At 30.5% G+C, this 26,005-nt stretch overlaps 1 protein-coding gene across 6 annotated transcripts in view; it reads left to right on the top strand.

Moving 5' to 3' along the window:
* The first annotated feature begins 8,642 nt into the window (after nt 1–8,642).
* Pcf11 (Pcf11 cleavage and polyadenylation factor subunit) overlaps nt 8,643–26,005 on the top strand; it is a 65,907-nt gene continuing 48,544 nt past the window's right edge. For 4 of the 6 annotated variants that reach the window (XM_076464952.1, XM_076464953.1, XM_076464950.1 and 1 more), the window contains exons 1-3: nt 8,648–9,004; nt 16,980–17,105; nt 19,709–19,888. In XM_076464952.1, coding sequence (XP_076321067.1) covers nt 8,852–9,004; nt 16,980–17,105; nt 19,709–19,888 — 459 coding nt within the window. In that variant the 5' untranslated portion in view covers nt 8,648–8,851. Of the gene's footprint in view, nt 9,005–9,627; nt 9,675–16,979; nt 17,106–19,708; nt 19,889–26,005 lie in introns of all 6 variants that reach the window. The other 2 variants (XM_076464949.1, XM_076464951.1) reach the window with 2 other exon arrangements.

Raw genomic sequence — 26,005 nt, 5'->3', positions numbered from 1 at the left:
AGTACTGGCCCAAATTCTCCTATTTATGACACTTTCAGTTTTACTACTTTTCCCTTTAGACCTTGCCTCTGTTACAATAACATCAGACAGTAATGAAAAGCTCATATGCATGTGAGAAATAGCTATGATGACTGTAGTCATTTAGTAACGATGCAGTGAGGAGCACATCTGTATGCTGGTAAACTCTATATCCAAAACAAAGAATTGGAATGTTGACAGATGCAAGGAAGACATTTTCTAAAATCAATATCATATTTACAAATTTCCGTATTCCAGTGAAAATGACACTTAATCAGGGTAATAGTTAGTATTTATAACTGAGCTATCACAACACTTAATCCTATTCTTCTACCCGAGCTTCTGACCGGTCAAAGTCCTTGTTGCTCAAGCATTTTCACTCAAGCTTTATTCCAATCGCGATTGTATACTTAATTCTTTGGGTTGTCTCATCTCTGACTTGATTTGTTTGAAGTTTCACTCAAGGGCAGTTTGCTGTTTAACTTACCTATTCTCCTATCACAGCTAATTATATTTTTCAATTATAAAAGTACCAAGAACTTCTAGGGTGTCTCTAGTCATGAACATGGCTAATGTCAGACTGATAGGGGAAGTTCTTCTGCAGGCAGAAGCTTCCAACTAGTGAATCCTACCTGATGCTGCTGGTAGTTGTAATCCAGAGTCTAGAGAATCAATGCTTCTTCCCGTGACGACCACCAGTTCATCTGAGCTTCTTGTTCTGGCTGAAGCCAAAGAAACCACTTCTTCTTTCCAAAGACCAATACGCCAATCATTTAGCTGACTCCGCTATCACTAGTAATGTACAAGCTGAATATGTGTTTAACTTTTCAATTTATTTTTCCAACAAATTTTCGATTGTAGAGTTTGACTGATGGAAAGTCGACTTACCTGTATTTAAATCTTATCCTCTTTCTTTCAGAAACAATGAAGTTACTGAATAATGTGATTAATATCACAATTTCGTTCAATTACAGAATTTGTATGTTTATTATAAGCAACAAATATAAATTTGTTACTTGGATAATACAATGTGAAAAAGTGGGTTAAAGAGTCTATTTTGAATTATTGATGTTGTATTACCTTGCACTTTATTACATATCAACTTCTGGCAATATTGTAACTTGGACTTTGTTACTGTTCAAGTGTTATGTACTTAAATGCCTATTCTACGTTTCTTTCAGTGTAAGTCTTTTGTTAGATGCAAGAAATAAAATATTACTAGAACACGGAAAATCATTAGTTTGGTTTTAAATGTATTTTGTACATATTTTATTGGATTTTAAAATTTAAGGTCAGAAAGTTAGGAACGACTGAGGACTGTCTGAAAACAGGGAAAGTGGTAGGTGGTACCTGCAGCCAAATATTTTCCATCTTTTCTATTAGCTTGGAAAGATTAATTGTATAACTTATGATGATTGTTTTGAATATATATTCTTTTAAAACCCTATTAGAAACTCACATTTTGGAAGTCTTACTTGTACAGTAATGACTTGATTTCATGTGTTCGTTACACGCCGTCAGGATGACTGTCTCACTCAGTATTTAGATGTTTCTCAAGTACAATGTTGGTGGAAATATACTTAGGTTCTCTGTTAGTACCACCCTCTTTAAATCTAGAAATTTCTGGAGATTAAATTATTTCTACTTTCATATGAGAAAACTAATGGCATTAGAAATGATGTAATATTCCTATGTATATGATGTCACACCCTGTTTTAGTTTAGAACGGAATTTTGTTGAAGAATTTTATTAAAACGTACCTTTAAGAACATCTTCAGTTTATCTGTTTATTGAATTTCATTTAAAGCTATTTGTGGGCTATATATACTAGCTTTCCTTAATTTTGAAGCAAATACTGGAGAGAAGGCAGCTAGTTAACATCACCCACAGCCAACCTTGGGCTATGCTTTACTATGGATAATGTAATTGAGCATCACACATAATACCCCCACAGCTAATAGGACAAACATGTTAGATGATGATTTCATGACCCACAGATTGGGAGTCAAGTGGCCAAGCTGTTTGGCAATACCAGGCCAAAATACCTTTAGGATTCTTAAAGTGCAAGTACTATTAAACATCTAGTGTGGTCATACAGTTCTATTTCACTCTGTTAAGCTTATTTTCTGAAACTCAATAAAATAAAATATATAACTTAAGGAAAATAAAAGATAATTTAATCCATCTAAGCCATCCCATTCACAATACTAAATTCTAAAATAAATCACTTAAAGCCAGTACTTATCATTCAAACATTCACCAAGCCTTCCATTAAATTAATTGAACCTACCAAATATGAAGGCAATTAATTTCAAATGCCAACCACCCTGATAAAAAAATAAAGCTTTATTACTTGGAAGTGACTCTTACTCTGCCAAAATTTATATATGTTCCCTTATTTTACTATTCGCACCATTAAACACCAAAACGATGATGCACCAACACTACCAGATCATTTAACAATCTTAAACATTTCCACCAGACTCCTTTTAATTCTCATTTCTTCAACAGATAACAATTTCAGAATTCATAACCTATCCTCGTATGACAAGGTATCGTTCTGATAGCCTTTTCTTGAACTCTTTCTAACAATTTTATAGCATTTCTAAGTTAAAAACCCAGGACTGAGCACATTATCCAAATGTGGTTTAACCCATGACTTATACAATGAAATTATAACTTCTTGAAACTTGTATTTGTTATTTCTTTAGCTATTATGTAAAATCCTTTCGCTGATAGTTACTTATGGGGCTACTCTTAAATGTAGGAAATTTGTGAAACTGAGAATATTACATGTGCTATTTTCTTTGGGTATTTTTTATGCCACAGCAAAAACAATTAGCAGCTACAATGACAAAACAAGAAAGAAGATAAAACAGTGAGATGTGCCACTTTATTGTTTTGATTTGTCAGAAAAATTCTTCTTCTTCTATATTTTGATTACAGTATTTTCCGGTTAATAAGCCGAAGCCATTTTTAAGAAGTGACAAGTTTCTTCAAAATGATTTCTTAGTCTCGTTTCAGCGTCAGCATGCATGTTGTGTGTGATCATTGGCGTTCTGTAGTAAAGCAGAACGTGTCGTATTGAGACAGAGATGGAATCAATATGTCATTCGTTATTGGCTCCACTCACTGTAATTAGGTAACCAATGAAATTCCAGAAACAACGTTTCACTGTAGTCTTAACGTGCTTTGCTGATGGGACAAAATTACCGCCTATGGTAATTTTCAAAAGAAAAACATTTCCTAAGAAGATGAAATTTCCGAAAGGAGTGATCGGCCAATAAGCCGACCCCCAAAAATCAGGTCCAAAATTTAGGGCCAGAAATTCGGCTTATTAGGCGGAAAATACGGTATAATTTTTTCACACAAGGTTGTGTGGAAAATACGAATTTCCAGTATTTCAAATGTGCAGATTATTTGAATATTCTCCAAATAATAATTCAAAAATATTGCTGACCAGTGGTGCCTAATTATGGGATTTTTCTCTCATTTCTTTGAAAATATGAATGATTTTTTTTTAAAATAGGAAAAGGAAATTTTTAACGTTTAAACATCTTACCCATGAAAATTTTATGTTTATGCCACACGTTTTCTGTTCTTAAAACATATCTTTGATTTCTTACTTCTAAGTGAAATATGTTCTGAGCAAAAGATGAGGAAAATAAGTTAGAACTTTTGTTTACAATTTCGCGCAATGCTAAACGAGGGCTATCTGCACTAGCCGTCCCTAATTTAGCAGCGTAAGACTAGAAAGAAGGCAGCTAGTCATCACCATCCATCGCAAACTCTTGGGCTACTCTTTTACTAATTAATAGGGGGATTAACTATAACGCTGTAACGCATCCACTTTTGAAAGAGCGAACATGTTTGATGTGACGGAGATTTGAACCCACGACCTTCAAATTATGAGTCAAGCGACCTAACCACCTGGCCATGCCGGGCAATTCTACAACTTCCTATGATTGAGTTAAATGAGCAACACACAGTAAAAACACATTTTTTAAAATACTATTGCTAACAGTGAGCACCTAGGTATTATATAACTGCAAGAAAGGCTAGAAGAGGAAGTGTATCATCCCCAAGCGTCTCCCGATTTCTAGTGTTATAATTTCGCAGACATATTGCTGTGCCAGAGGGAGGCATCCTCAGATATACCGCTGTGCCCCTCGGGGAAGGGGATATCTGATAATTACTGATCACAAAACACCTAAACTCGCAATGGGTACATTGTTTTAGAACAATTTTTCTGAGAGTTACCCTCACAATATGGATGTATTTATACATTATGTCAAATATTTAGAGGTCATCCGAGTGACCTACACTGTACTCAAGTCAAAGTGCTCCAAAACAAAGACATGATTAGCTTTACTCATTTGCACCCTCACATTTATTAGTCGATGATGTATAATGTTGGTAGTGAGTTCTCTGTATTCAAAATGATTTAGTGAACTATCTAAATGTCTCAATAATCCAGAACTACTTGATTAGAAATGTAGTTATATTAATGAGGTTTTACTGTGTATAGATATGTATCTATACATATATACAGTGTAACTTTTACTTGATTGCATATATGAAAATATTTATGGAATATTTGATACATTCATGAAACAGGTATATGCGAATGTGTGTACTTATATATATATTAACAGTGCACTTTGTATATATGTATATGTGTTAGTTCATGTATAGGATTGTTGTATTTTGTGTATTTTTAAGTTGAAATGTTTGTTATCGTAATTTTAGAATTAGGATTGGTCAGGTTAGCCTGGAAATAAAGGGAAAAATATAGTATGGTGGAACCATGCTTTTGCTGTTACCTTAGTTAATAAGTGGTTTTTTATTTCTGTTTTCTTTGACATCAGTGTGGACGTTTCTCAAATAAACAACATACTTTTTCTTACTCTAGCTGATGTCCTGAAATATAAAGATTTCTTTTATGTTGGTTACTTGTGTAAAGGTTCACACTTGAATATGCACGTTCCCAGGTCATTTACATGATGCACATGCCATGAGTAGCTTGGGTTTGTTTATATTATCGTATGTTGGCAATTAAAAGTCACGCTCTCTCCTGTAAACCAGGTTTTGTGAGATTCTATCGAGATGTTTTGATTTTTAGATTTAAGATATTTTTGAATTGCATGTATTGTAAACTTTACTTTAGTCTCTTTTTACCTTATATTAAAATTTAACTTACACAGATTTAGTGAAAGAGGTAACCAACAAATTTTGCTTTTTTATATCCATGTATTGCCAGTTACACGTATCCATTGCGAACTGTTTCCCTTTTTATTTTATTGTATTTTTTCGTTCTTCGATTGTGTTTCTGGCATTAAATATTGTTGTTTTGTACATGTTGATGAAGAACTCAGTCAGAGTTCAGAAAGTAATGAGATCATATTCTACAACATACTTTTCGTCAGATCATTTGTTAAATGGACTTTACACGTTGCTTTGTGAGAAATTCGTCTTCTGGAAATTACCACACCATAATCTATTACCTTCAGAACCATTAAGAGATATGCATTCCATTTATCTGATTCTGAAACTCTAATATCTTCACAAAAGTTATACGTATACTTATCTATAAGATTTTATTTTCTGATTCGGTAAATTTTTCGTTACAATGGATGATGATTTATTACCACACTTAACCAGTGAAGTTTGGACACTTATTAATCAAACATATCTTCTACCCTTCTTTTCAGTTTTACCAAGACTTCAAGAGAGTGTGTGTTTTTCTTACAGCAAAGCAGCATCGGGCGATCCGCTATGTACCTAGAGGAATCGAACTCCTAATTTTAGCGTTCTAAATCCGAAGACTTACCCCTGTTCCAGCAGGAAGTAAAACTTTAAGAGTTTTGACACCTAGTATTCCAAGTTTCAAAATGATATATGATTAGGTGATGAGGAATTTACATCAGTTAGTCATTTTAGAAAGTTATTTTGAATGCTTTGGGTAATTATTTGTCATCTTTTTCTCTTTCACTAGAATAAAACAAATTTAGGGAAAAGACATCATCAAAATCTTCATTCTTCCTCCATAAGGGCATGCATGTTTGTTTTGTTTTAGTTGTTGTTTTCGTAAAAACGTAAACAAATTTTAAAATATCTTTTTGTTTTGTTTTGGAATTAATTTATCATTTAATTAATATTCTCATCAGTTTGAGAAAAAATAACATTAGCCCATAAAATTACTGAAGTATATGCTTATATAATTCAAAGACAATAGGAGATCTGTTAATCGAACTTGGTCCATTTAGGACATCCTAGCTACCGAATTAAACTTTAAAAGGAAAATAAAGTACTCAAAGTCAACTTTTGGCATTCAAATATTTATCAACCCTTCACTCAATTGTCTTTAAATTAACTACATTTACTACAACAAATGGCAACTGTTCTATTATAATTTATATTTCTGTCTCCTAGTTCTATTATTTTGTATCATTAAGTACAAAAGGATAAACAACAGAAAAAAGATGCATCAATGCTAACATTCCCTTTAGCAACCTTAAACACCCCAATCAGAGCCCCTCTAACTCTTCTTTTATTTTACAAGAAAGCAATTTTAGAGATTTTATCTCACCCTTGCGTGACACAGCGACATGTCTGCAAACTTACAACGTTAAAACCAGATTCTGATCCCATGGTTGGTGAGGGTACAGATAACCCCTTATGTAACTTTGTGCTTAACTTTAAACATTAACAATACCACGTATCTTCTAAGTAGCCCTCCTTTGAATCTTTTTAAGGTAAGGCACCAAAGACTAACACAATACTTCAAATGTGGTCTAACCATTGACTTATACGATGAAATTTCTACCTTGGTAGTCTTTTATTTAGTATTTCTATAAATACAGCCTACAGAATTATTAGCTCTGTCACTAATAATAACGCATTAATTGGATGGCTTAAGAGACTGATCAACTAAAATATAATGATCCTTTTTTCTGTAACAATGATCTATGGTGCGTTATATTTTAGCCAACATCATTTGTAGACTGAATTTCTTGGTATATGAGTCTCTAATTTAAAGCAACTTAGTATATAGATATAACAATAACACATTGCTGTAACGCTGTTCTTTTGTTGGGCAAGTTCTTTTAAATTATTTGACTAAAGTAAACATGCCCATTTGACACAACAAATTTGTTTATTTCTTCCTTAACGTGGCCTGGCATGGCCTAGCGCGTAAGGCGTGCGACTCGAAATCCGAGGGTCGCGGGTTCGCGCTCGCGTCGCGCCAAACATGCTCGCCCTCCCAGCCGTGGGGGCGTTATAAAGTTACGGTCAATCCCACTATTCGTTGGTAAAAGAGTAGCCCAAGAGTTGGCGGTGGGTGGTGATGACTAGCTGCCTTCCCTCTAGTCTTACACTGCTGAATTAGGGACGGATAGCACAGTTAGCCCTCGAGTAGCTTTGTGCGAAATTCCAAAACAAATCCTTAACGTGTTGAAAGCTGCTTTCATTTCTGCACTGTTGTAGGCCTAGGTTTTGCAAATGACATTCGAACCGAAGTACCTCGGTAACGGTACTATGACTAATAGAAAAATAAACTCACTTGTGTAATTTCAGGGATGATTGATTAAGTAACTGAATACACGCGATAACTCACATAGACTAAAATGTCCTACTGAAACTAAATCTTCACTGAACAACTGACAGACATGGCCAGGTAGTTAGGGTGTTCATCTCGCAATCTGAGGGGCGCGGGTTCGAACTTCCTTCACACCAAACATACTCGACCTTTTCAGGGGTTAATAACTTTTGTGGGAGCTACATCCCATGTAATCTTACATAAAATTGTCAATGGGTCTCATTAAGGCCATGAGCCTTAGGGATGAGTCTCTCCCTAAGTACCCCACTGGGGATGACTAGTTTCCTTCCCTCTAGTCTTATATTGTTAAATTAGGGACGGCTAGCGCAGATAGCCCTCGTGTAACTTTGAGGAAGATTTAAATCATACAATGAATAGCTGGTAACTAAAAGCAAAATATTGACTCAATGATTCATTGACTTTCAAATTTAGAGCTTTCTAGGCTTACTGTAATAATATTCGCCCTCAAAGTAATATTTCAATTGAAACTTTAAAATATAACTTACAATAATATACTACGGTTTGAGCGCCGAAAAACGGCGTAGCATTAGTGGCATACTTCTTATTTAGAATTCAGAATGAAGAAATTAAAGAAATGGATGGAAGAAAATTTAATATTTTCGTGATTTTTATGAAAAATTGAATATATTTTAACCCATAAAAGTCAATAAAATATAAACAAGTTCTACTATAAAATTAATAACATGCTTTATCTGTTATTATATAATCCCTTATTATTTTAAAGAATGTGACATTGAATAAAATAAACAGATTATTACAATATATGTTGCATATTTAATTGGCTACTGAAGTTAACCAAATTATAAATTAATCTATGACTTTCAAATTGTAAATATATTTCTTAGGTTAACTTTTACACTTTTGTAATCTTATAAAAGTATAACGATACCTTAAAATAGTTTTAACAATAATACTCATTGGTTGTTTCATGCAATCTCTGCGACGTTTTTACTATTTTGACCAATACGACTTGCCCAACTGCAGTACGCTATCGGCGTTGTTCGACACACATAGTGAGGCAGTCGCCATATTTGAGTTGGTATAATGGAAGCGTTGTAATTTGTAATGAAGTTGAAGTTAGTCTTTTGGTTATTATCCTTAATTTACAGCTGTCGTTAATTGAGATTTTTCTTCTTCTAGATTTCAATGTAATACGGACTTGTACATTCTTTATATTAATTTCTTTTTAGTTTTCAACACTTTCAGTAAAATATGGATGAAGACATTTGCGAAGATTACCGTTCCTCTCTGGCTGATTTGACTTGTAATAGTAAACCTTTAATCAACATGTTAACGATGTTAGCAGAAGATAACAGCAAATATGCGCACAAGATCGTCAGAGTCATCGAGCTTCATTTGCATGAGGTTATTTTATTTTTTGCTAAACTTTATCGTTACATATAATTCAGTAATTATTTTGTATTTGTGCCCCAAACTTCATGGAACTGGCAGAAGTCTTATTTTATATATTAGGCTTAACTATCATTTGGAAGTTTGGGATTTTATTTGACTTTTTTGAACTTGTTTGGAAATGATAACTTATTGAAAAATTAATGTTTTAGTAGTATCGTATTTATTTACATCGAAAATAATTACATTAACCTTGAAGGCAAACTTGCAAAATCTTGGAAGTTATAAATGAGGATTCCATACTTTCTCTTGTGAAAAGCTTTTTCATGAGGAGAGAAAACAGTTTTAACATTTTCTAATTAAATCTTTTACATTATGTATGTATTTATGTAGTAATTATTTATAGCATTATCAATACATGTCAGCTATAGCCTGTTGGTATACCTTTTTAAATGTACTTATTTTAAATTTGATTTTGATAAATGAAAATAGAGAATTCTAACCCAGTTGTGTTGTGCACACATTAGGATGATGCATCACTAACTCAGTTTCAGTAATTTTAAACCTAAAAATATTTTAAGGTTGAACTTATGTCATTTTATAGAAAAATTAAAAAAAATATTTCTGTGCAATTCCAGGGGCCTTACCTGTAAATAATGCATTATCAATTTTTGCATTTCAAGTGGTAAGTGTATATTTGTTAAGAAAACATTATCTCTTAGGACAATACATCCTAAACTGTGTGATGCAAAATTTTTATGGTTATTAAGGAATTTAAACTTATAATCAGTTTAATACATCTTTAAAAATTCTCCTTTATATATAGTATAAAAGTAATTTTTGACTAGGTTAATCAAGGGGTTGTAATACAAACATTTACCTGTTCTGCAAAAAGTTTAGAAAGTATTGCTTTTTTTTTTCTGTGGTTTGACTAAAATGGTCCACCATTTCCACCCTTCTGTGACCCCAGCATGGGATTAGAACAAATACAAATGTAACTGTTTTTAGTGTTGGTGGATGAATGGTACACTTTGTACCAGTGAATCAAAAAGTTGTAGAAAAGTAAACTAAATTTATTTTTCTATAACCATTGTAAAATAAAAACAAATACTTCAGAGATGTCAACAGGTTATAGAAACAGACAGTTTTATATTGTTAGTAAACAATGTAACACACAGTTGACTTATTCATCATTTGAATGTACCATGTTATAACACAAAAACGATTGCAGGGTTTTTGTCTGCTTAGTTTTTGATTTATAATTTATGACTATGTCTATTTACTTATAGATTGCTACCAAAATCTTACTATTACATTTGTCATAAAATAGAAATGGTGTTTTGCATTTCTAATTTATTAGTAACTTCTTACCTCATTCTTATAAGTTATTTCTTATCGAGACATTTTTTGCATATTCTCAGTAGTTTAGCTTGAGCATAGGTTATTTTTCAAATGTGATTTCAGTATGTCTGTTATGTAGGGTGTGTTATTAAATGCTGTAATTATTCACATACAGATATTTGAGACTTGTTTGGTTGCAAAAACAGTCAACTCAGATGCATGGGTTTATATTTGTGTTAGGTATATATGAATTTATTTTCAATACTTCTTGGAATATTGATATAAATTAATTTTGCAATGATCCATTTTACAAATTTAAATATAGCATATGTAGTGTGATATAACAGGTACACTGAATTAATGTTCCTAGGTAACTTAACAGATAAAGTAGCTTGAGGCATAATTAAAGTACTGTTTAAAATTATAATTATTGGTTTTGATAAATTGGTAAATTCAATGCAAATGTTTTTATTAATTTTAGTCAGTCAACCTTGACTATCAGGGTGTGATACAATTGCCTATTACACAACTTTGAGAACATCTTAGCCAATAATCAATGAAAGCTTTTTATTTCTCTATTTTTAACTGTGTAAGCCAGTATGACTAATTTCAATGTTAACTGGCATAAATATAAAATGAAATGATAAAAGCTTAATGTGGTGGTTCATTGCAGAAAGAAAATATTTGTAAAACAAATCCATAATTTCTTAAAAAGACATTTTTTAAACAAATTTTAATAACGATTTGAAATTCTTTTGATTTCTGGTGTCTGAATTTCTCACCAATGAGGCTGAACTTGCATTATTTCCCAGGCAACAAAATAATAAAACCCATATTGCCTTCCAAAATTGTATACAAAACAAGGCACTAGTTACAAATGCTGTGCAATACAAAATTTTATTCCTGGCCTTATAAAACCATTTTATCCACTTTTTTCTCAAGTTCTGTCAATAAAGATGAAGTTTATTAAGTGTGGTACCTGCATGAATTCAAATGTTTTCCACAAGAACACAGTTTGATCAACCCTCTGAAGTCTGCATGTGCATGACCACACATTATTTAGTAGTAAGTTCTTTCAGCAGTAAAGTTTTTTTTTAATCAGAGAACTTTTTTTTAAATTAAAAACTGAACAATTAACATTCCTCTGTAGCCCCCCCAGTCACCTGAAATTGATTTCATCGGTTGATGGACAAGATGTTAAGGGTTTCTTAATAATTTTATATCTAATATGAGTTATAAAGCTGCAGTATCACAGAAATGAAATGTTAGTGGAATAATATGAGTTAATATATATGAGTTGTATATGTACTTTTGTCAATGTCATGAATAACCAGTCAGATGATCAGAATGCTTCTCTAGCAGCATTCTTAGCCATTTTGAAGTATTTAGGATGTCTGCTCATTCTTTCAAGCTAAGATTTCAAGTAAGCAAGTTATCTTTAGCCACCTTGAAATTTTATGTAATGTTTTAGACCTAAATACAGCTTAGTCACTACATTTGATACATTATAGTGGAATTATATGGTATTGATGCAGTAATTTATATTAGGTTCCTTCAAATGTATATGTAAAATGTTTTATAGTTTCTTTTCACACCTTTTATGTGCAAAATTTGATTGCTTTAGCATCCTAGAGCAAGCATCAAAGACTACAAAGTTCTTAACTAGAAGAGGTAGTAGTTTGATATACTTTGTTACATATTTTAAGAAAAATAACTGAAATTTAAAATCTTGTTTGTATACAGTAATAATGTATATGCATACATAATGTATTATAAATGAAATTTATTTGTCATTAAATAAATTTTACAATTACATTAAATAAATTAAATGTCATTCTTGTTAAAAATTCTAACAAGAAATCTGAATTTGAATGTGAGATTTAGAGAATGGTGCCAGGGGTTTATTAATTGAGTGAAAACATTTAATTTTCTAATAAACTTGTCTAGGGCACTCATTCTTTTCATATGCTTTTAAAGTGCAACTGTTCATTTTCACTTGAGCTTGGTGATTAGAGGAATTTCCAAATTGGTAGTTGATTACATTGAAATAGTTGGAAGTTTTAATTTAATCTAATTATTTCTGTGATTCATGACATTGTTTCATTACGTTTAAATTAATAAAGTATGTTCATGATGTTTGGAAGACTAACAGTAAACATTACAATGCTTTCATATGTAAGATATCAAATTTTTTAAATTAAGTTTAAAGGTTTGTTAAGCAATACTTTTCTCATGTCTTTTTTTCACCTTGCCTATCCAACATCCAAAGTAATTTTTCTTTTAAGATTACAAATACTTTTACACATCATAAGTTTATTAAATTTCAGATATAAAATCCTTACATCCAGATAGTTTAATCAAACATTTCTTCAGAAAAAAAACCTTTTCTCTAACAGATCTCTCTACAGATTGTTTGACTGATCTCGTAACTATCATAAAAATTTAAGAATTAAATATAAATTATGCCTTTTTTATTCTAGAATGATGGCAGATTATAAAATAAAAACATCATACGTTTATATATATTTATTAGTTTTGTTACAATGATGGGGTGTATGTGCACTTAAATTACACCATCCAACAGCATAAAACTGACCTTTAATCTTTACAAAGTGACCTGTCTTGTCTGTGTTTTAGTAGACAAGTATTTTGTAAAATATAGTCAAATTTCAATTACATTGTATATTTATATAGATTATTACTATTTACAAACAAGTTCTCATTTTTCTTAAAATGTAGATGAGTAAATAAAGAAATAAAGCAAACACCTCTTCACAGTTACAATCTTTGTACTTGGTTGCTGCTTGTCATAACTTGCTAAGCTTTAAGAAATTTTGCACATGAAAGATGTGAAATTAAGTAATTTCTTTAGGTTTTATTTCTATATATTTAAATAACCAGAAAACCTTAAATTAATTCATGAGTGCCATAGAATTATATTATAATTTATTAAGTTCAGTAACTAAGGTGTATTTGTCTAAAAAATATAAAATTTTGACAGGCTAAAATCTTAACCTTATCAGCATGAAAGTTTGTCTTAAAAGGAGGAGATGATGCTGTTGTATTTGAAAATGTCTGAGAAAATCCATAAGGGAATGTTTTGAGCTTTTGATTGGTTATTCACCAAAAATGAGGTGAAGGGTACATCATTGTTTTTAATTCATTAAATATAGTGATAACAAATAGATAGAGTAGGAGATTTTTATTTTATATTCTAGTGTGTGAATATTGGTAACTGTAGTTACAAATTTAGAAGAAACTAAAGACTGTATTTTGACATCACAAACATCTTAATTTGAACCAGTGCTGCATTCAACATACCACATGTTGTACAAAAATTGATGAGGTGTGTTTTTAATATTTATTTTTAAATCAATAAATTAAATGATGTATAATATGAAAATATGAATTATGTACTACAGTTTGATACTGAACTTAATGACATAAATTCATAAAATAATAGTTCAGTTAAAGTTTGAATGCAAGTTAAAAATTGTTCTAACATGGCTTTTCACCCATCTGGCAGGTTAAGCTGAATAAAAATAAATAAATTTTGATTAGGTTGTGTGGTAGTAAGCATTGTATTTGTTCATTTGTAATTGCCCAGTTTTATCTATTCTTGAACAAAATAAATAAATTTTGATTAGGTTGTGTGGTAGTAAGCATTGTATTTGTTCATTTGTAATTGCCCAGTTCTATCTATTCTTGAACAAAATCATTCTACCCTAGTTTGCACTAACTACAGCAAGTATGAAAAATAATTGATCATAGTTATTTTATTTGTGCAGAAATGTTTATATTGATAATTTATTTCATCATTTGTTACCAGAAATCTCAAAAATATTTTGGAAATATGTTTGCAATAAAGAACTTGGTTAAAAACTTTTGGTAATGGGGGAAATTGTGTCCCAAGAAAGCATCTGGATCTAAAGTGGCAGTGATAATAATGTTTTTATTATTATTATGTTAAATGAAAAATAAATTCTGATATTGTAACTAAAATATGCTAAAAGATATACTTTTAATAGTTTGGAAAACATTAAATCTACACCCAATTTTTATTATAATGTTTCAGCCTTAGATATATTGTAAAATAGTCACATTTTGGTTATAGTACATTGTGTGTGTATATCATTACTATTTACAAATAAGTTTTTAATTTCAGTTATCTTTCTTAAAACATATAAGAGTAAATAAATACAAAAAACAATTTTTTCTACTTAAAATCCTTGCACCTATTTGTCTACTGCCATACTTTGCTAAGCCTTGTCAAATTTTACATTTTATGTAAATGATATAAAATTAATATTTTTGTTTTGTATATATATGCATTTTAAAATAGCCAAACATAAATTATTCTAAGAATATTGCAGAATTTTACAATAATTTATCAGGCTTACTAACAACTAAACTGGATTTGTTTTGTTTTTTTAAATTTTTTTGAAAATGTTTTCACTTGTTTCTTTCTTCTGATATTCAAGACTAAAAAATAACCCACTGGGGAGCATTTTGAGCTTTTGATTGGTTATTCACGTCATAGACATGGTGGTATCTCAGAAAAATAAAAAGATGTTTTTATTTGTCCAAATATTTAATTTGGACTAAAGCTGTATTCAAAAGACCACATTGTACATCAAAATTGATATATAGGATTTTTGTCGTAATATTTACTTTTAAATAAAGAAATTAGCTTATGTATAGTTCTAAAATTTCAGTTATAATCTACAATGTGATGCAAACATACTGACATACATTTACAGATTAGTAGATAATAACATTTTTAATATAATTCTACAAATGTTTTGACATTCCCTTTTGACTTCTGACTATAGAAAATAGACAGATGGTTAAACGTCAGTTCATAGCAGATGTAAGCCCCGTGGTAAAGCTTTTTATTTTGGTACTGGCCAGCTGTGTTCAAGTACATTAAATACCACAGAATATTCTCTGCACTTTGAGCTCTAGGTGTGTTATAAGAGTGATAGTTAATCCTTTAACATGAGTGGTGGAGTGTTTCTTAGTAGTTACCTTCATGAGTTCACAATTATTTATGGTAGAAGGTAACCTTAATAGCTTTGTTACAAATACTGTAATAATGTAAACTGTGATTTCTTTTATCAGCTTATGCATGTTATTCTTCATGCTACATTGCAAGATTTTATTGATTAAATATTAAGATCACACATGAATATACTTGTTTATGAAGAGCGTAAAAGCATGAAGTAGTATGTGCCACTACCAATAAAACTGAGGTGCCAGTGGCAGCATGTTCACTATTAAAAGGTAAAATCCTAAAACACGTATTTGCTTATTTGTGTTTATTTGGAATGGAGAGGAGGGAGGTAGTTTTTTGTTTTTTTAACATTTTGGCCTTTGAACAAAAAGTTTTCTTGCATTCCACACCTGTAGTTAGTCTGTTTACAAGAAAACTGCTTTTGTAACAAAATATTAAAAGATATCTCGAATGCAGTGGTGTTATAAATATAAAATTAATATTAGACCACTACCATATCTGTACTCAGTTACTCCTTAAAAAGTTTACTGGTTCTGTGTAACATTCAATTTGCTGATAAAATCATCATTATACATCACACACATGAAAATTAAATTGCATTCAAAACAGTGAAATTGTTGCTTATTAGACGAGTTGTTGTTGGAGGGTAAATTTCTTATTTGTGTAGGAGAACCTAGTCTCAAACTGCTTGTTTGTGTGGTTTACATTGCTTCCCACAAAGTAAAAAATCTCTGCAGTCTGAAATGTGGAATATCAAAGAGAAAATACTTTTAAATTTGCACAAGCAGAATAAATCATTTTTCTAAAATTTATTGAAGTTGACAGTTTTAGCCATACATGTTTAATTGCTTAAAAAAACAAAATTACTGTTTTTTGAGCCAAAACGTTATTACCAAAAAGTCTCGCATAAAACTTGTTGGTGCAAAATGATCTTTTATGTATGTGCGTATTTCTTAAGTATATAATTCTTACACAGTTTGTGTGAATAACAACAGTTAGAGATTTTACAAGTGGTTGCTGCTATTATCCTTGTGTACTCACTTGAACTTGTTTTTTAAGCATATCATGACACATCTGCACTTTTCACAAAAGTACTAATGAGCTTTCAAACTGCTATATGAAACTTGCATTATTCTTTCTTGTATTGACTTTTAACCCTTTTTTTATATGTTGTAAAATTCCCAGGTTTGTAAAATTGTTGCTATATTTGAAAGTAGTTATTTGTTTTTTAGATTTAGAAAATCCTAATTCTTGGAACTTTCAAACTATATTCATTTCATTAAGTGAAAAAGTTGTTTTTTTTAATCTTTTATTGTTATAAAGGCACTACTCCATTTAAATTAACTTTTTCTAGCCAGTGGCACTATATTATGCACATCAGCATTTCCATTCATAAAAATAACTCGTAAATTAAACTTTTCTGAAATTCACGTTTCATATGTAAAGCATGATAAACATTGAATGGCTTAGAAAATAAGAGGTTTATCAGGTGAGACATTTAACCAGTGTTTAACTTGTATCAGAAGAGTATATTAGAAGTATTGATGACATCCTGCTATTCTAGGATAAGACTGAGAAATATACAAAAACATGTTTCAATTTCACTGACTTAATTTTGTTTTACCATATACTTAGGTTCTGCCAGAGACTAAGTTGCCAGTGCTCTACCTAATAGATTCTATTATGAAGAATGTTGGTGGTGATTACTTGCCTCTTTTTACACAAAACATTGTCTCAGACTTTTGTGGAGTTTTTGAAAAGGTTAGAAGGAAAATATCTTTTGAAAAAGAGGGGAATCTAAAGTTATATTTTATATTTAAAACACTTATAATAAATTTAAATAATTCTGACTTAGTTTGTATAATTTTTCTCAGAAAAAAGATCTTTAATATTTAATTGTTCACATGTAAATATGATCAGAAATAACTTTTCAGATATAAAGCATTGTATTGTTTATGGAAATATAATTCCTTTCTTAAACTGTAATCTAACATAAGAAAAGCAGTAGGGATACTTAGTGAATATTTTAGGTGATTATTCATAATGAGGAATCATACATTTAGCCTTATTTCAGCTAATGGCATTAAAACTTTGAGTCATATCACTGTTAGAAAATTAAGTCTCTTAAGAAAGAACAGATATATATATAGTTAATTCTAGTGTTTTCATTGAATGAGGAATGTTAGTAATCCTTATTATTTATTTGTGTAAAAAAAAGATATTCACACACTCTCTGAACATTGAAAAGTATTTTTCAATGCCTAATCAAAGTTGTGTGATATGTGGTCTCCTGGGTAAGTATTATTATTATTATTATTTGAATAAGCTTCACCAGTAGTTAGCTAGCTCAAGTGTTGTAATTGTCTCCTTTGTACAAATTATCATAGCTGCCAGGTCTTTGACAAATGAAACATCAATGGAAAATAAATCTAACAGTTAAGATTTGTTTTTACTACACCAGCAAATGCATGCTAGTTAATAGTATTAAACACTTATTTACATACTGTCTTGTGATGTATTCATGTCGTAATTGTGAGAAGACAATAGTGATAGGGTTAATCTAAAATATATAATTGGAGTGTGAAATTTTTATCTTTACAGTGGGCACAGAGCATATAGCCTGTTGTGCAATTTTCTACTCATACCATTATTTTGACATGTTTAATTATGCTTGGCCATGTATAATTCAGTTATATTTATTCCAACAAAGGAAAAAATTACAAGAGTATTAGTGGATGTTAAATTCAAAAGATTAAAATTAGAAAAGTTTCTAAAATATTAAATTCAGATTATAGCAGAGAGACAGTTTGAGCACTTCTCTTCACTTGTTACATGGTTAGTTACTAAGATGCTTTTACCAGATTACAGAGGTTAATGAAATCCAAAGTTCAGGTTTCCCAAGATAGTTAGGAAAGAGAAACTTATTGCAGTATAATATTTAAAGAAAAAAATATTTCTTTTAAGATTATAAGTTGAATATTATCTGATTTTAAGAAATATTTGAGTTGATAAATGTTAGTTTTGATAACAAGACTGTCCACTGGCAATTTTAACTATTAAACAGTGAACACATTTAAAATAACATTTTGTTTATAAACCTGTATACAATTTTCACCCCAGGTTTTAGCCACAATGCAGTTTTTATTTGTTGATATAATACTATAAAACTACCTTGGTTTTTGTAATATTTCAGTATACACTTCTGTAGGAAGGGAAGTACTTTTTTTTTTTTTAAATACCAGTTGAAAAATTTAGCTCTTATTGTTTAATTTGTTTATACCACTTGCCATATGAGCCATCCCAACAGTCTGGAATTAGTGATTTAAGGTTATCCAATAGATCTCAATGAATGAAACTTGGCATGACTTCTACAATGAAGAAAAACAAAAGCATTACATGTTTTGCAGATAACAATACTGTTGTGCCTGTTTTTTTTATGTTTCATTTCAATGAATTGATGAATTTCTGATTCTGCTGATATTTCAAATCAGTTGGAATATCTTCCCTTATCAGATGTAGACCTTCAGCTTAGTTCATTACACTTAAACCATCACTTTCAAAACCACATCCAGAACATTACAAACATGTTTTTGTTGCATTGTTTTACTTTACAAGTTTCTCCATGCTGTCTCTAATGGTCACAGTTCTTGGGCTGTTGTCTTAGGCATAAAAAATAGTCCAGACATCATCCTTTTCCTGTTCAAAACATTCCACACAACTCTGGAATTTTTTAAAAATCCACATCAAGGTTCTGAGCTGGCTTATGTGGCAGGTGAAATAAATGTTTCAGTTAAATAAATGTAATAGAAAGCTTTGAGAAGAAGTAACAAAGTATATTGCAGTATTCTGTTTTGATGTGTGAATTAAAAATAATGTTTTTTATTATTGTTTAGAGGTATTTTATTTCTTAAGGACTTAAGCATAAATCATTTCAAACAAATTTTAAGACAGTAGATCCAGGATAAACAATAAAAATTACTATACTGTTATACAAGCAAAAAGTTTTTTGCTTTCTTACCAAATTGTTTACAACAAACTATGCTGACTTTTGTTAATAATCAAATTTTTATTGTCTTTATCTTGCTGTGACATTCCTTGTTTAGATTCACAGCCAATGGAAAGTTTTGTATTTTAAAATGTACATCAAATAATTAGCTTAAAGACATCAATGGGACTCTTTATAATCAAATAAAATAACTTTGGAACTTGCATGGAATATCTTATGACAGTAGGAACCATTTCAAAGTTTGATATTAAGATATTCTTAGATTGTAATATTTAATGCTCAGCAAATGATTTGTTTCTAGTTTGTTCTTTAAAATTTGTTCTTAAAATTGCAAATTGCTCACATAATATCTGATTAGGGTGATGAAAAAACCAGGGTTCAACTTTTCAAACTTCGGCAGACATGGAGTGATATTCTTCCTAACAAAAAGTTGTATGCTATTGATGTAAGAATAAAACAGCTAGATCCAGCATGGCCCATCACTGCTCAGCCTGAACCTAGCATACATGTGAATCCCAAATTTTTAGAAAATAAACAGGTAAGTTCAAAATCAGAACTGGAATGTAAATCATTTTCAAACAAACGTAATATAATTTTTAGGTAGTTTATTTGATTAAGATATAAATAGTACCTTATTCACATGATAAACTCTTTTCTCTGCCAGCCATTTTACATTTTTGTGTCAATAATGTGTACGTACAAAAGTATTAGTAACATCTCTGGGTTTGAACCATCTTTCATATTGATCTACTTCCAGTTAAAGTAGTTGTGTTAGAAAATAACATTTTAACATTAATTTTGTATAAAGCTCTGAAGTATTTAACTATATTTTAGGCTTTTCTTTGTTAAAACTTAACAAAAATAATGCAGTGGGTTAATATTGTTAGTTTCATTACCACAAGTGTCCAAAATCAAGTTTTAATAAATCTTCAAAATTAATAGTTACTTCATAAAATAAATTAAAAGAAGAAATGTTTGTATATCACATGAAAAAAAATGGTATTAAATAACCACTGAAGAGCATAAAATTATTAAAATTTAAATTATTTTACTAAAACACTCAAATACAAAATTAGATTTCAATGCGTTATGTTTAAACTGAACTCTAACACTGGTAGATATCATGTAGATGTTATTCCTAATAGAACAAGTTCTTTAAAAATTGTGCAAAATTTCTGTCACCCATTGTTTAACAAACTATAACATTTCTTTTTAAATTTGTATTAAAACACATTTTAAGAATAAGTGAAAAATGATTATAAGGTGGTTAGACCTATTTTAAATAAACAGTATTCCAGGTCAATACAAGATAGTCACTTACATAGTATGTTGGTTAGACTTGGACATCTTATTTTCTGTGAGCATTAAGTACATGTCTTATAAATAAATAATTGAAATTACAATATCTAATAAATCTCATAAAAATAAATGCAAATCATTGAGAACACAAGTGTTTATAGAATTACTATTAAGTCTTATCACACAGTAATAAGGTTGAAAATAAAATAACAGTGGCAGCACCATGGGGGGCTTGAGCTCCCCAATGAGCCAAGCCCCCCAATATTGTTACCTACATATATTCATAAAATATGGAAAACATAATTGTCATTGTTGCTTAACAATTAACATCAAAGAGACATAGATCTGTAGCACTCAACATCTTCATTAAGATGGAAGTATGTGTCATGTCCCATAGCAGTGTACTGAATGCACTGAAACTCGTGTAATGCCATTCTATCTTGAGCTTTGACGAAAATTAGACAACCATGTTGATTTCGAGTTACAACAGATCATCAGGGATTTTACTTGATAAACCAAAGGTTTCACAGGTATTTACCCATTAATTTCATTTATTTTTTATTGAAAAGTAAAACATAGCATGCATAAGTGTATTGTGTATAGGTCAAAACTATGAAATATTTAGCCTGTGTTGTGTCTTCTGTGAGATCATTTTGCATTGTGTATCAGCCATCCAAAATTGTACTGATGATTGTGGCATACATTTGAAATTGTGACTTACAATCCAATTAATGTTATACATATGATTAGATGATAACCTTACATGTCAACTGACCAAATAATATTTCTAAACAATTCTAGAATGAATTTTGAAATTGTCATTGGGCTATTTAGAAGTGCCTAATTTAATGTAATGTAGTAGTTACTTATTGTAACAGGTGCTTGTCACACTTATGATAATAAGAACAATAATACAATCACAGTTTGACCTGTATGAATAATGTGAGCTTACAAAGGAACCAGTATTTCTGTGAAGGTCAAATGCAGTTTAGACATTTTGTTTTGGTGCTACTATGACCATTTAATATTCAGGCTGCAGGTTTGCTTTGTTTGAACTAGCAATTCCCACCTTGAATGCCTTAAACGTATGATCACCAAGCCACTGACCATGGTATACGCTTTGCGTACAGCAAATGATCATCTCAGCTCGATTGAAATCCAGATGCCAGCTGCACACCCACCCCCCGCCTCGCTCACTCCCATTAGCTGCCCACAGTTTTACAACATGCCCTATCAAAGCTGTGTTTGTGTTCCCTAATTAGCCCTGTAATTTTACATTATCACTACACTGGAATTTAGGTAAGCTTCCTCTTTTACATATATGCATATTTTCATAAACAGATTATTTCTAATTTGTAATAATGAATTATTAATCAGAGTATGAGTTTCCAATGAAAACTGCATTGAAAATGCAGTTCAAAATAGCACACCTTTCTGAAATGTACCTTGGTATTTACATTATTATAATTTACCATCTATACTTCATATTGATGGCATTTTGGGAAGCCCCCTTCCAATGAAAATATCCTTGCACCACCACTGAATAATAATTTACCAAAATTACATGTGATGGGAGGTACACAGTTTATTCTATAAGTCTTGCTGCTTGCACTGTATGTAAGTTTCTTTGGATTTCTTTTTCTACATCCCTCATTAAACAGTCACGTGTATGAATTAGTCATCTTGCAAAAAGCTAGTAACCACGATTGGTTGTGTATGGTGTATATATAGCTACATTATTCTTCTGCTAAAATTACACTTAACTAACTCTTCCTCAGTAAGTGTACGTGATTTTAAACAGTCTCCTCAGCACGAAAACTTAGATTCTTAACTGACTTAATAAAATTAAGTTTCGTTCGTAAAAAAATGTGCGATAACCTGCCAGTTTCCCTTGCATTCAGTAGAAATGCTTCTACTTTGAGTTTGGAATAGGCCAAAGCCTATATGCTGCTTTACAGCGAATATCTATACTTCCAGATTATTAACTAATTCCAAAAATACTCTAGTGTACACAAACTGAGTCTGTTTACTTTTTTCTAATTGTTTCTTGCTCATGTAATCTCTCCAGCATGACTAATGGTATCTGAGGTCACTTCTAATAAAATCTTTCCACGCCACCTCATCCCATAACCTTGTGTAACATAACATCATCTGCAATGTACTTAACATACTAATGTAAGTTTATTTCCCAGGATTTTGTCTCAGTAAGACTGATGGAATCTGCCATTTTGATATCTGGCCCTTTCACATTTGAAATGTATGTTGATGTTGGTTCCTGAGGTAATTTTTGTTTTGTTTTTTCCCATTTTATTTCCACTAATTTTTGTTGAACAGTTTTTTTATTGGTATACATTTACCTACAGTTAAGATAAAATTTAAGCTACTTCTGCAACAAATTCTTTCAAATCGGAGGGCAAAGAGGTATATCCTCTGTTAAGTATTGCATATTGGACAATGACAGATCCAGTTTGACATAATATGCATTAGAAAAGTCTACATTCAGTATTGCCCTTTTACTTGGAGTTGAACATTTAGTAACTATTTTATGTCAGCTTGATACAATAATTTTAGAAAAAGTAATTTCTTATTAAAAAAAAAAAACATTCACAAACTGTATAATATGCAAGATAAAGATAAGTAAAAGTGTACCCTTGTGCTAAAGAAAACTTTGAGGTAGGTTCTCGTGGGGAATTCTTATGCTATTGATCTGCACAGAATTTACTGGACTATTCGATGTAACTTAATTAATACATAATTTTTGTCAGACTGGTGTTTTATGTATATGAAAAAAGAGAAGCTAAGAGTATCTTAGTTTTGAAAAAACAATTTAGGTAATTGCAAGAGGCACTCCTTAGTGTCTGGCCTGCTTTGATATATGATTTTATATGTATATGTTGCCTAAATATCTAATATAGTTTTCACTGAATCATTGTACCCATTTTAAGTGACATTAGGAATTTGTAAATGCAAGTTAAGCTAAGAACTTCTGATGTTCGTTGTTCAAAAATAAATATTTCATAAAGAAGGCATCTTTATATATTTGCACAATTTTAATGACTGGCAATAAAAGGTTCTAAGGCAGACCTGTCATTTGGTTTTCTTTGTTAGAACTGTAGTTTACAAAAATTCTAGTACTTTTATGGAACATAAGTTTATATTTAGAGCACTTTGCAATATTGGCTCCTGGACTACTTATGAATAGTATTTACAGTATTGAAAAGAAATGAATGTACACAAACTATGAACTAGAGCACAAGTATATGCCTTTTCTTTTAAGCCAGTTAAGATTATTTTCTTAGCATTGCCATTCCTCTTAAATCTATAACTTTTTCTGGCTGTGCTAAGGAGTAAGTTAAGGTGATGTTAGCACTTAACTGTACATTATTGGATCTGGCTGTAAGAATTTTTTAGAGGGTGAGGAAGATTTAAAAGTTTATCGTTTATTGTACTTGTGCTCAGCATCTCTACACGTGGAAGAATATCTGGAACAGATAAGTGTGTAAAATGTTGTGATGCATAGTTTTTGTCAGGTTGGCATCATATATACACACGTGTACTAAACCAAAGTAGCACTGTATGATTCCCCAACTTTTTATACTAGATAACTTTTGGGGGTTCATTTAGAATTAAAATTGATTTATTAAAAATAACCTTTAGTGAAAAAATGTAGGCTTTTTGTTGTACAAGTAAAGATGTTTCATAATAGCTTTGTAGCATAGTATTATAATATTAAGTAAGAATCATAGCCTGTGTTTTTTACAGCATATTGCTTACATATCTATCTGAGTGCAAAACTAAAAAGTGAGAAAGAGGGTAACATGTAAACCAGCTATTGGAACTGTAGAGCTAAAATAATGTGTTTATTAGATTCAAGTTAGGCTTGTTCCTTGAATATCTTTTTATTTAAAAATGTAAGACAAGAAAAATGAATAGTTGAACATAAATCAACAAAGATTGCAATTAAATAAAAGTGCATGTGGACTGGCCCCATATTGGAGAAAGAATATTGATTATAACTCCAAATTTACTATATATATATTTACACAAAATGCAGGTTGCATATACATCCTTCAAAGTGCTTGAAAAGGGGACTTTTTGAAAAATTACTTAAATATTATAATAGCAGAATATATAGATATATTTAAATTGAATGTATGTTGTGGGGTTTAATGCGACAAATTTTCATTTATTTTAAGTCTGCATTTGTACATTGAACAAATAATTAGGAATTTTATAAAATTGCAATGGAATCCAATTGATTTTGCTGTAGATCTTAGCTTCCAAAAGTGCTTAGAAAGTTCTTGAAAGGTACTTGATCTGAGCAATTCAGTATGAACTATGAAAATGTGACAGTTTTAGTAAAATGTGTCTGTTAGGTACGAAAAATCAGATGTGATACGAAAATGTTATACATAAGATATGTTTATGAATTAACCTCTGACAAATTGGAATGCAAAATGTTCACGTGAAGAATAAATATACATGTGCATCTTGGACCACATCTGAGAACATTTGGTTAAAATTGAAATACTTTAACATAAACCATGTATTGATGAATACTGTTTATTCATACTTATTAATCAAATGTATAACATTTAAGAAACAGTTATTATACTAGCTTTTAGAGAACATTTTGAGTAATTCATGGCTGGTAGAGAAAAGGTTTGCATTTTTTGTTTCACAAAAAGATTGAAACAAAAATACTCTTTGAAAATTCTTTAATGTATCTAATCTTAGTATAAAATTCTTAAAATTATGTAAAACAGTATCTTTTATTGAAAAAAAAGCTTGAAGAACTTGACATGAAATTAGAAAATCTTAATGGTTTTCTTGGTCTTTTCCATTGAAATATTTCCATTTTTCATGTACCTGATCTGGTTATGTAATAAATGTTGGTTTTTATTCACAGTTCTCTGTGTTTGATTTTAAAATAATCACACAATTTTTAAGTACAAAAGTTGATTTTTTTTAAACATTACTACTACTACCTTAAACTGTGCAACATGTTTTGATGTTTTAGCTTACAAAATACAAAACATTGACAGCATTGTTCTAAAAACAGATTAGTATCTCTAAGGTAGATAAAAACAACATGAAATTAACATTGAATTAATCACTGTTTTATTTTAGGCATTTAGGATATTTCACAAAATTGTAAAAGTCTTTCAAGTATACAACTGAAATGATTATTATTTTACAGCATTGTGAAACTTGGCAAAGGATACCTTTGTATTATTTGTGATGATAACTTGTTTATTTTTAAACAAATTTAGTGACTGTTACGTATTTCAGTAAGTTACATGAACGAGTCAACGTGGAAAAGTGGGTTGGAAACAATTAAAAAAATATAAAGGTT

Source organism: Tachypleus tridentatus, chromosome 10, assembly GCF_004210375.1.
Source record: "Tachypleus tridentatus isolate NWPU-2018 chromosome 10, ASM421037v1, whole genome shotgun sequence".
Lineage (NCBI taxonomy): Eukaryota > Metazoa > Arthropoda > Merostomata > Xiphosura > Limulidae > Tachypleus > Tachypleus tridentatus.
Note: the sequence above shows the minus strand (reverse complement) of the source record. Positions and strands in the feature narration are given on the sequence as shown.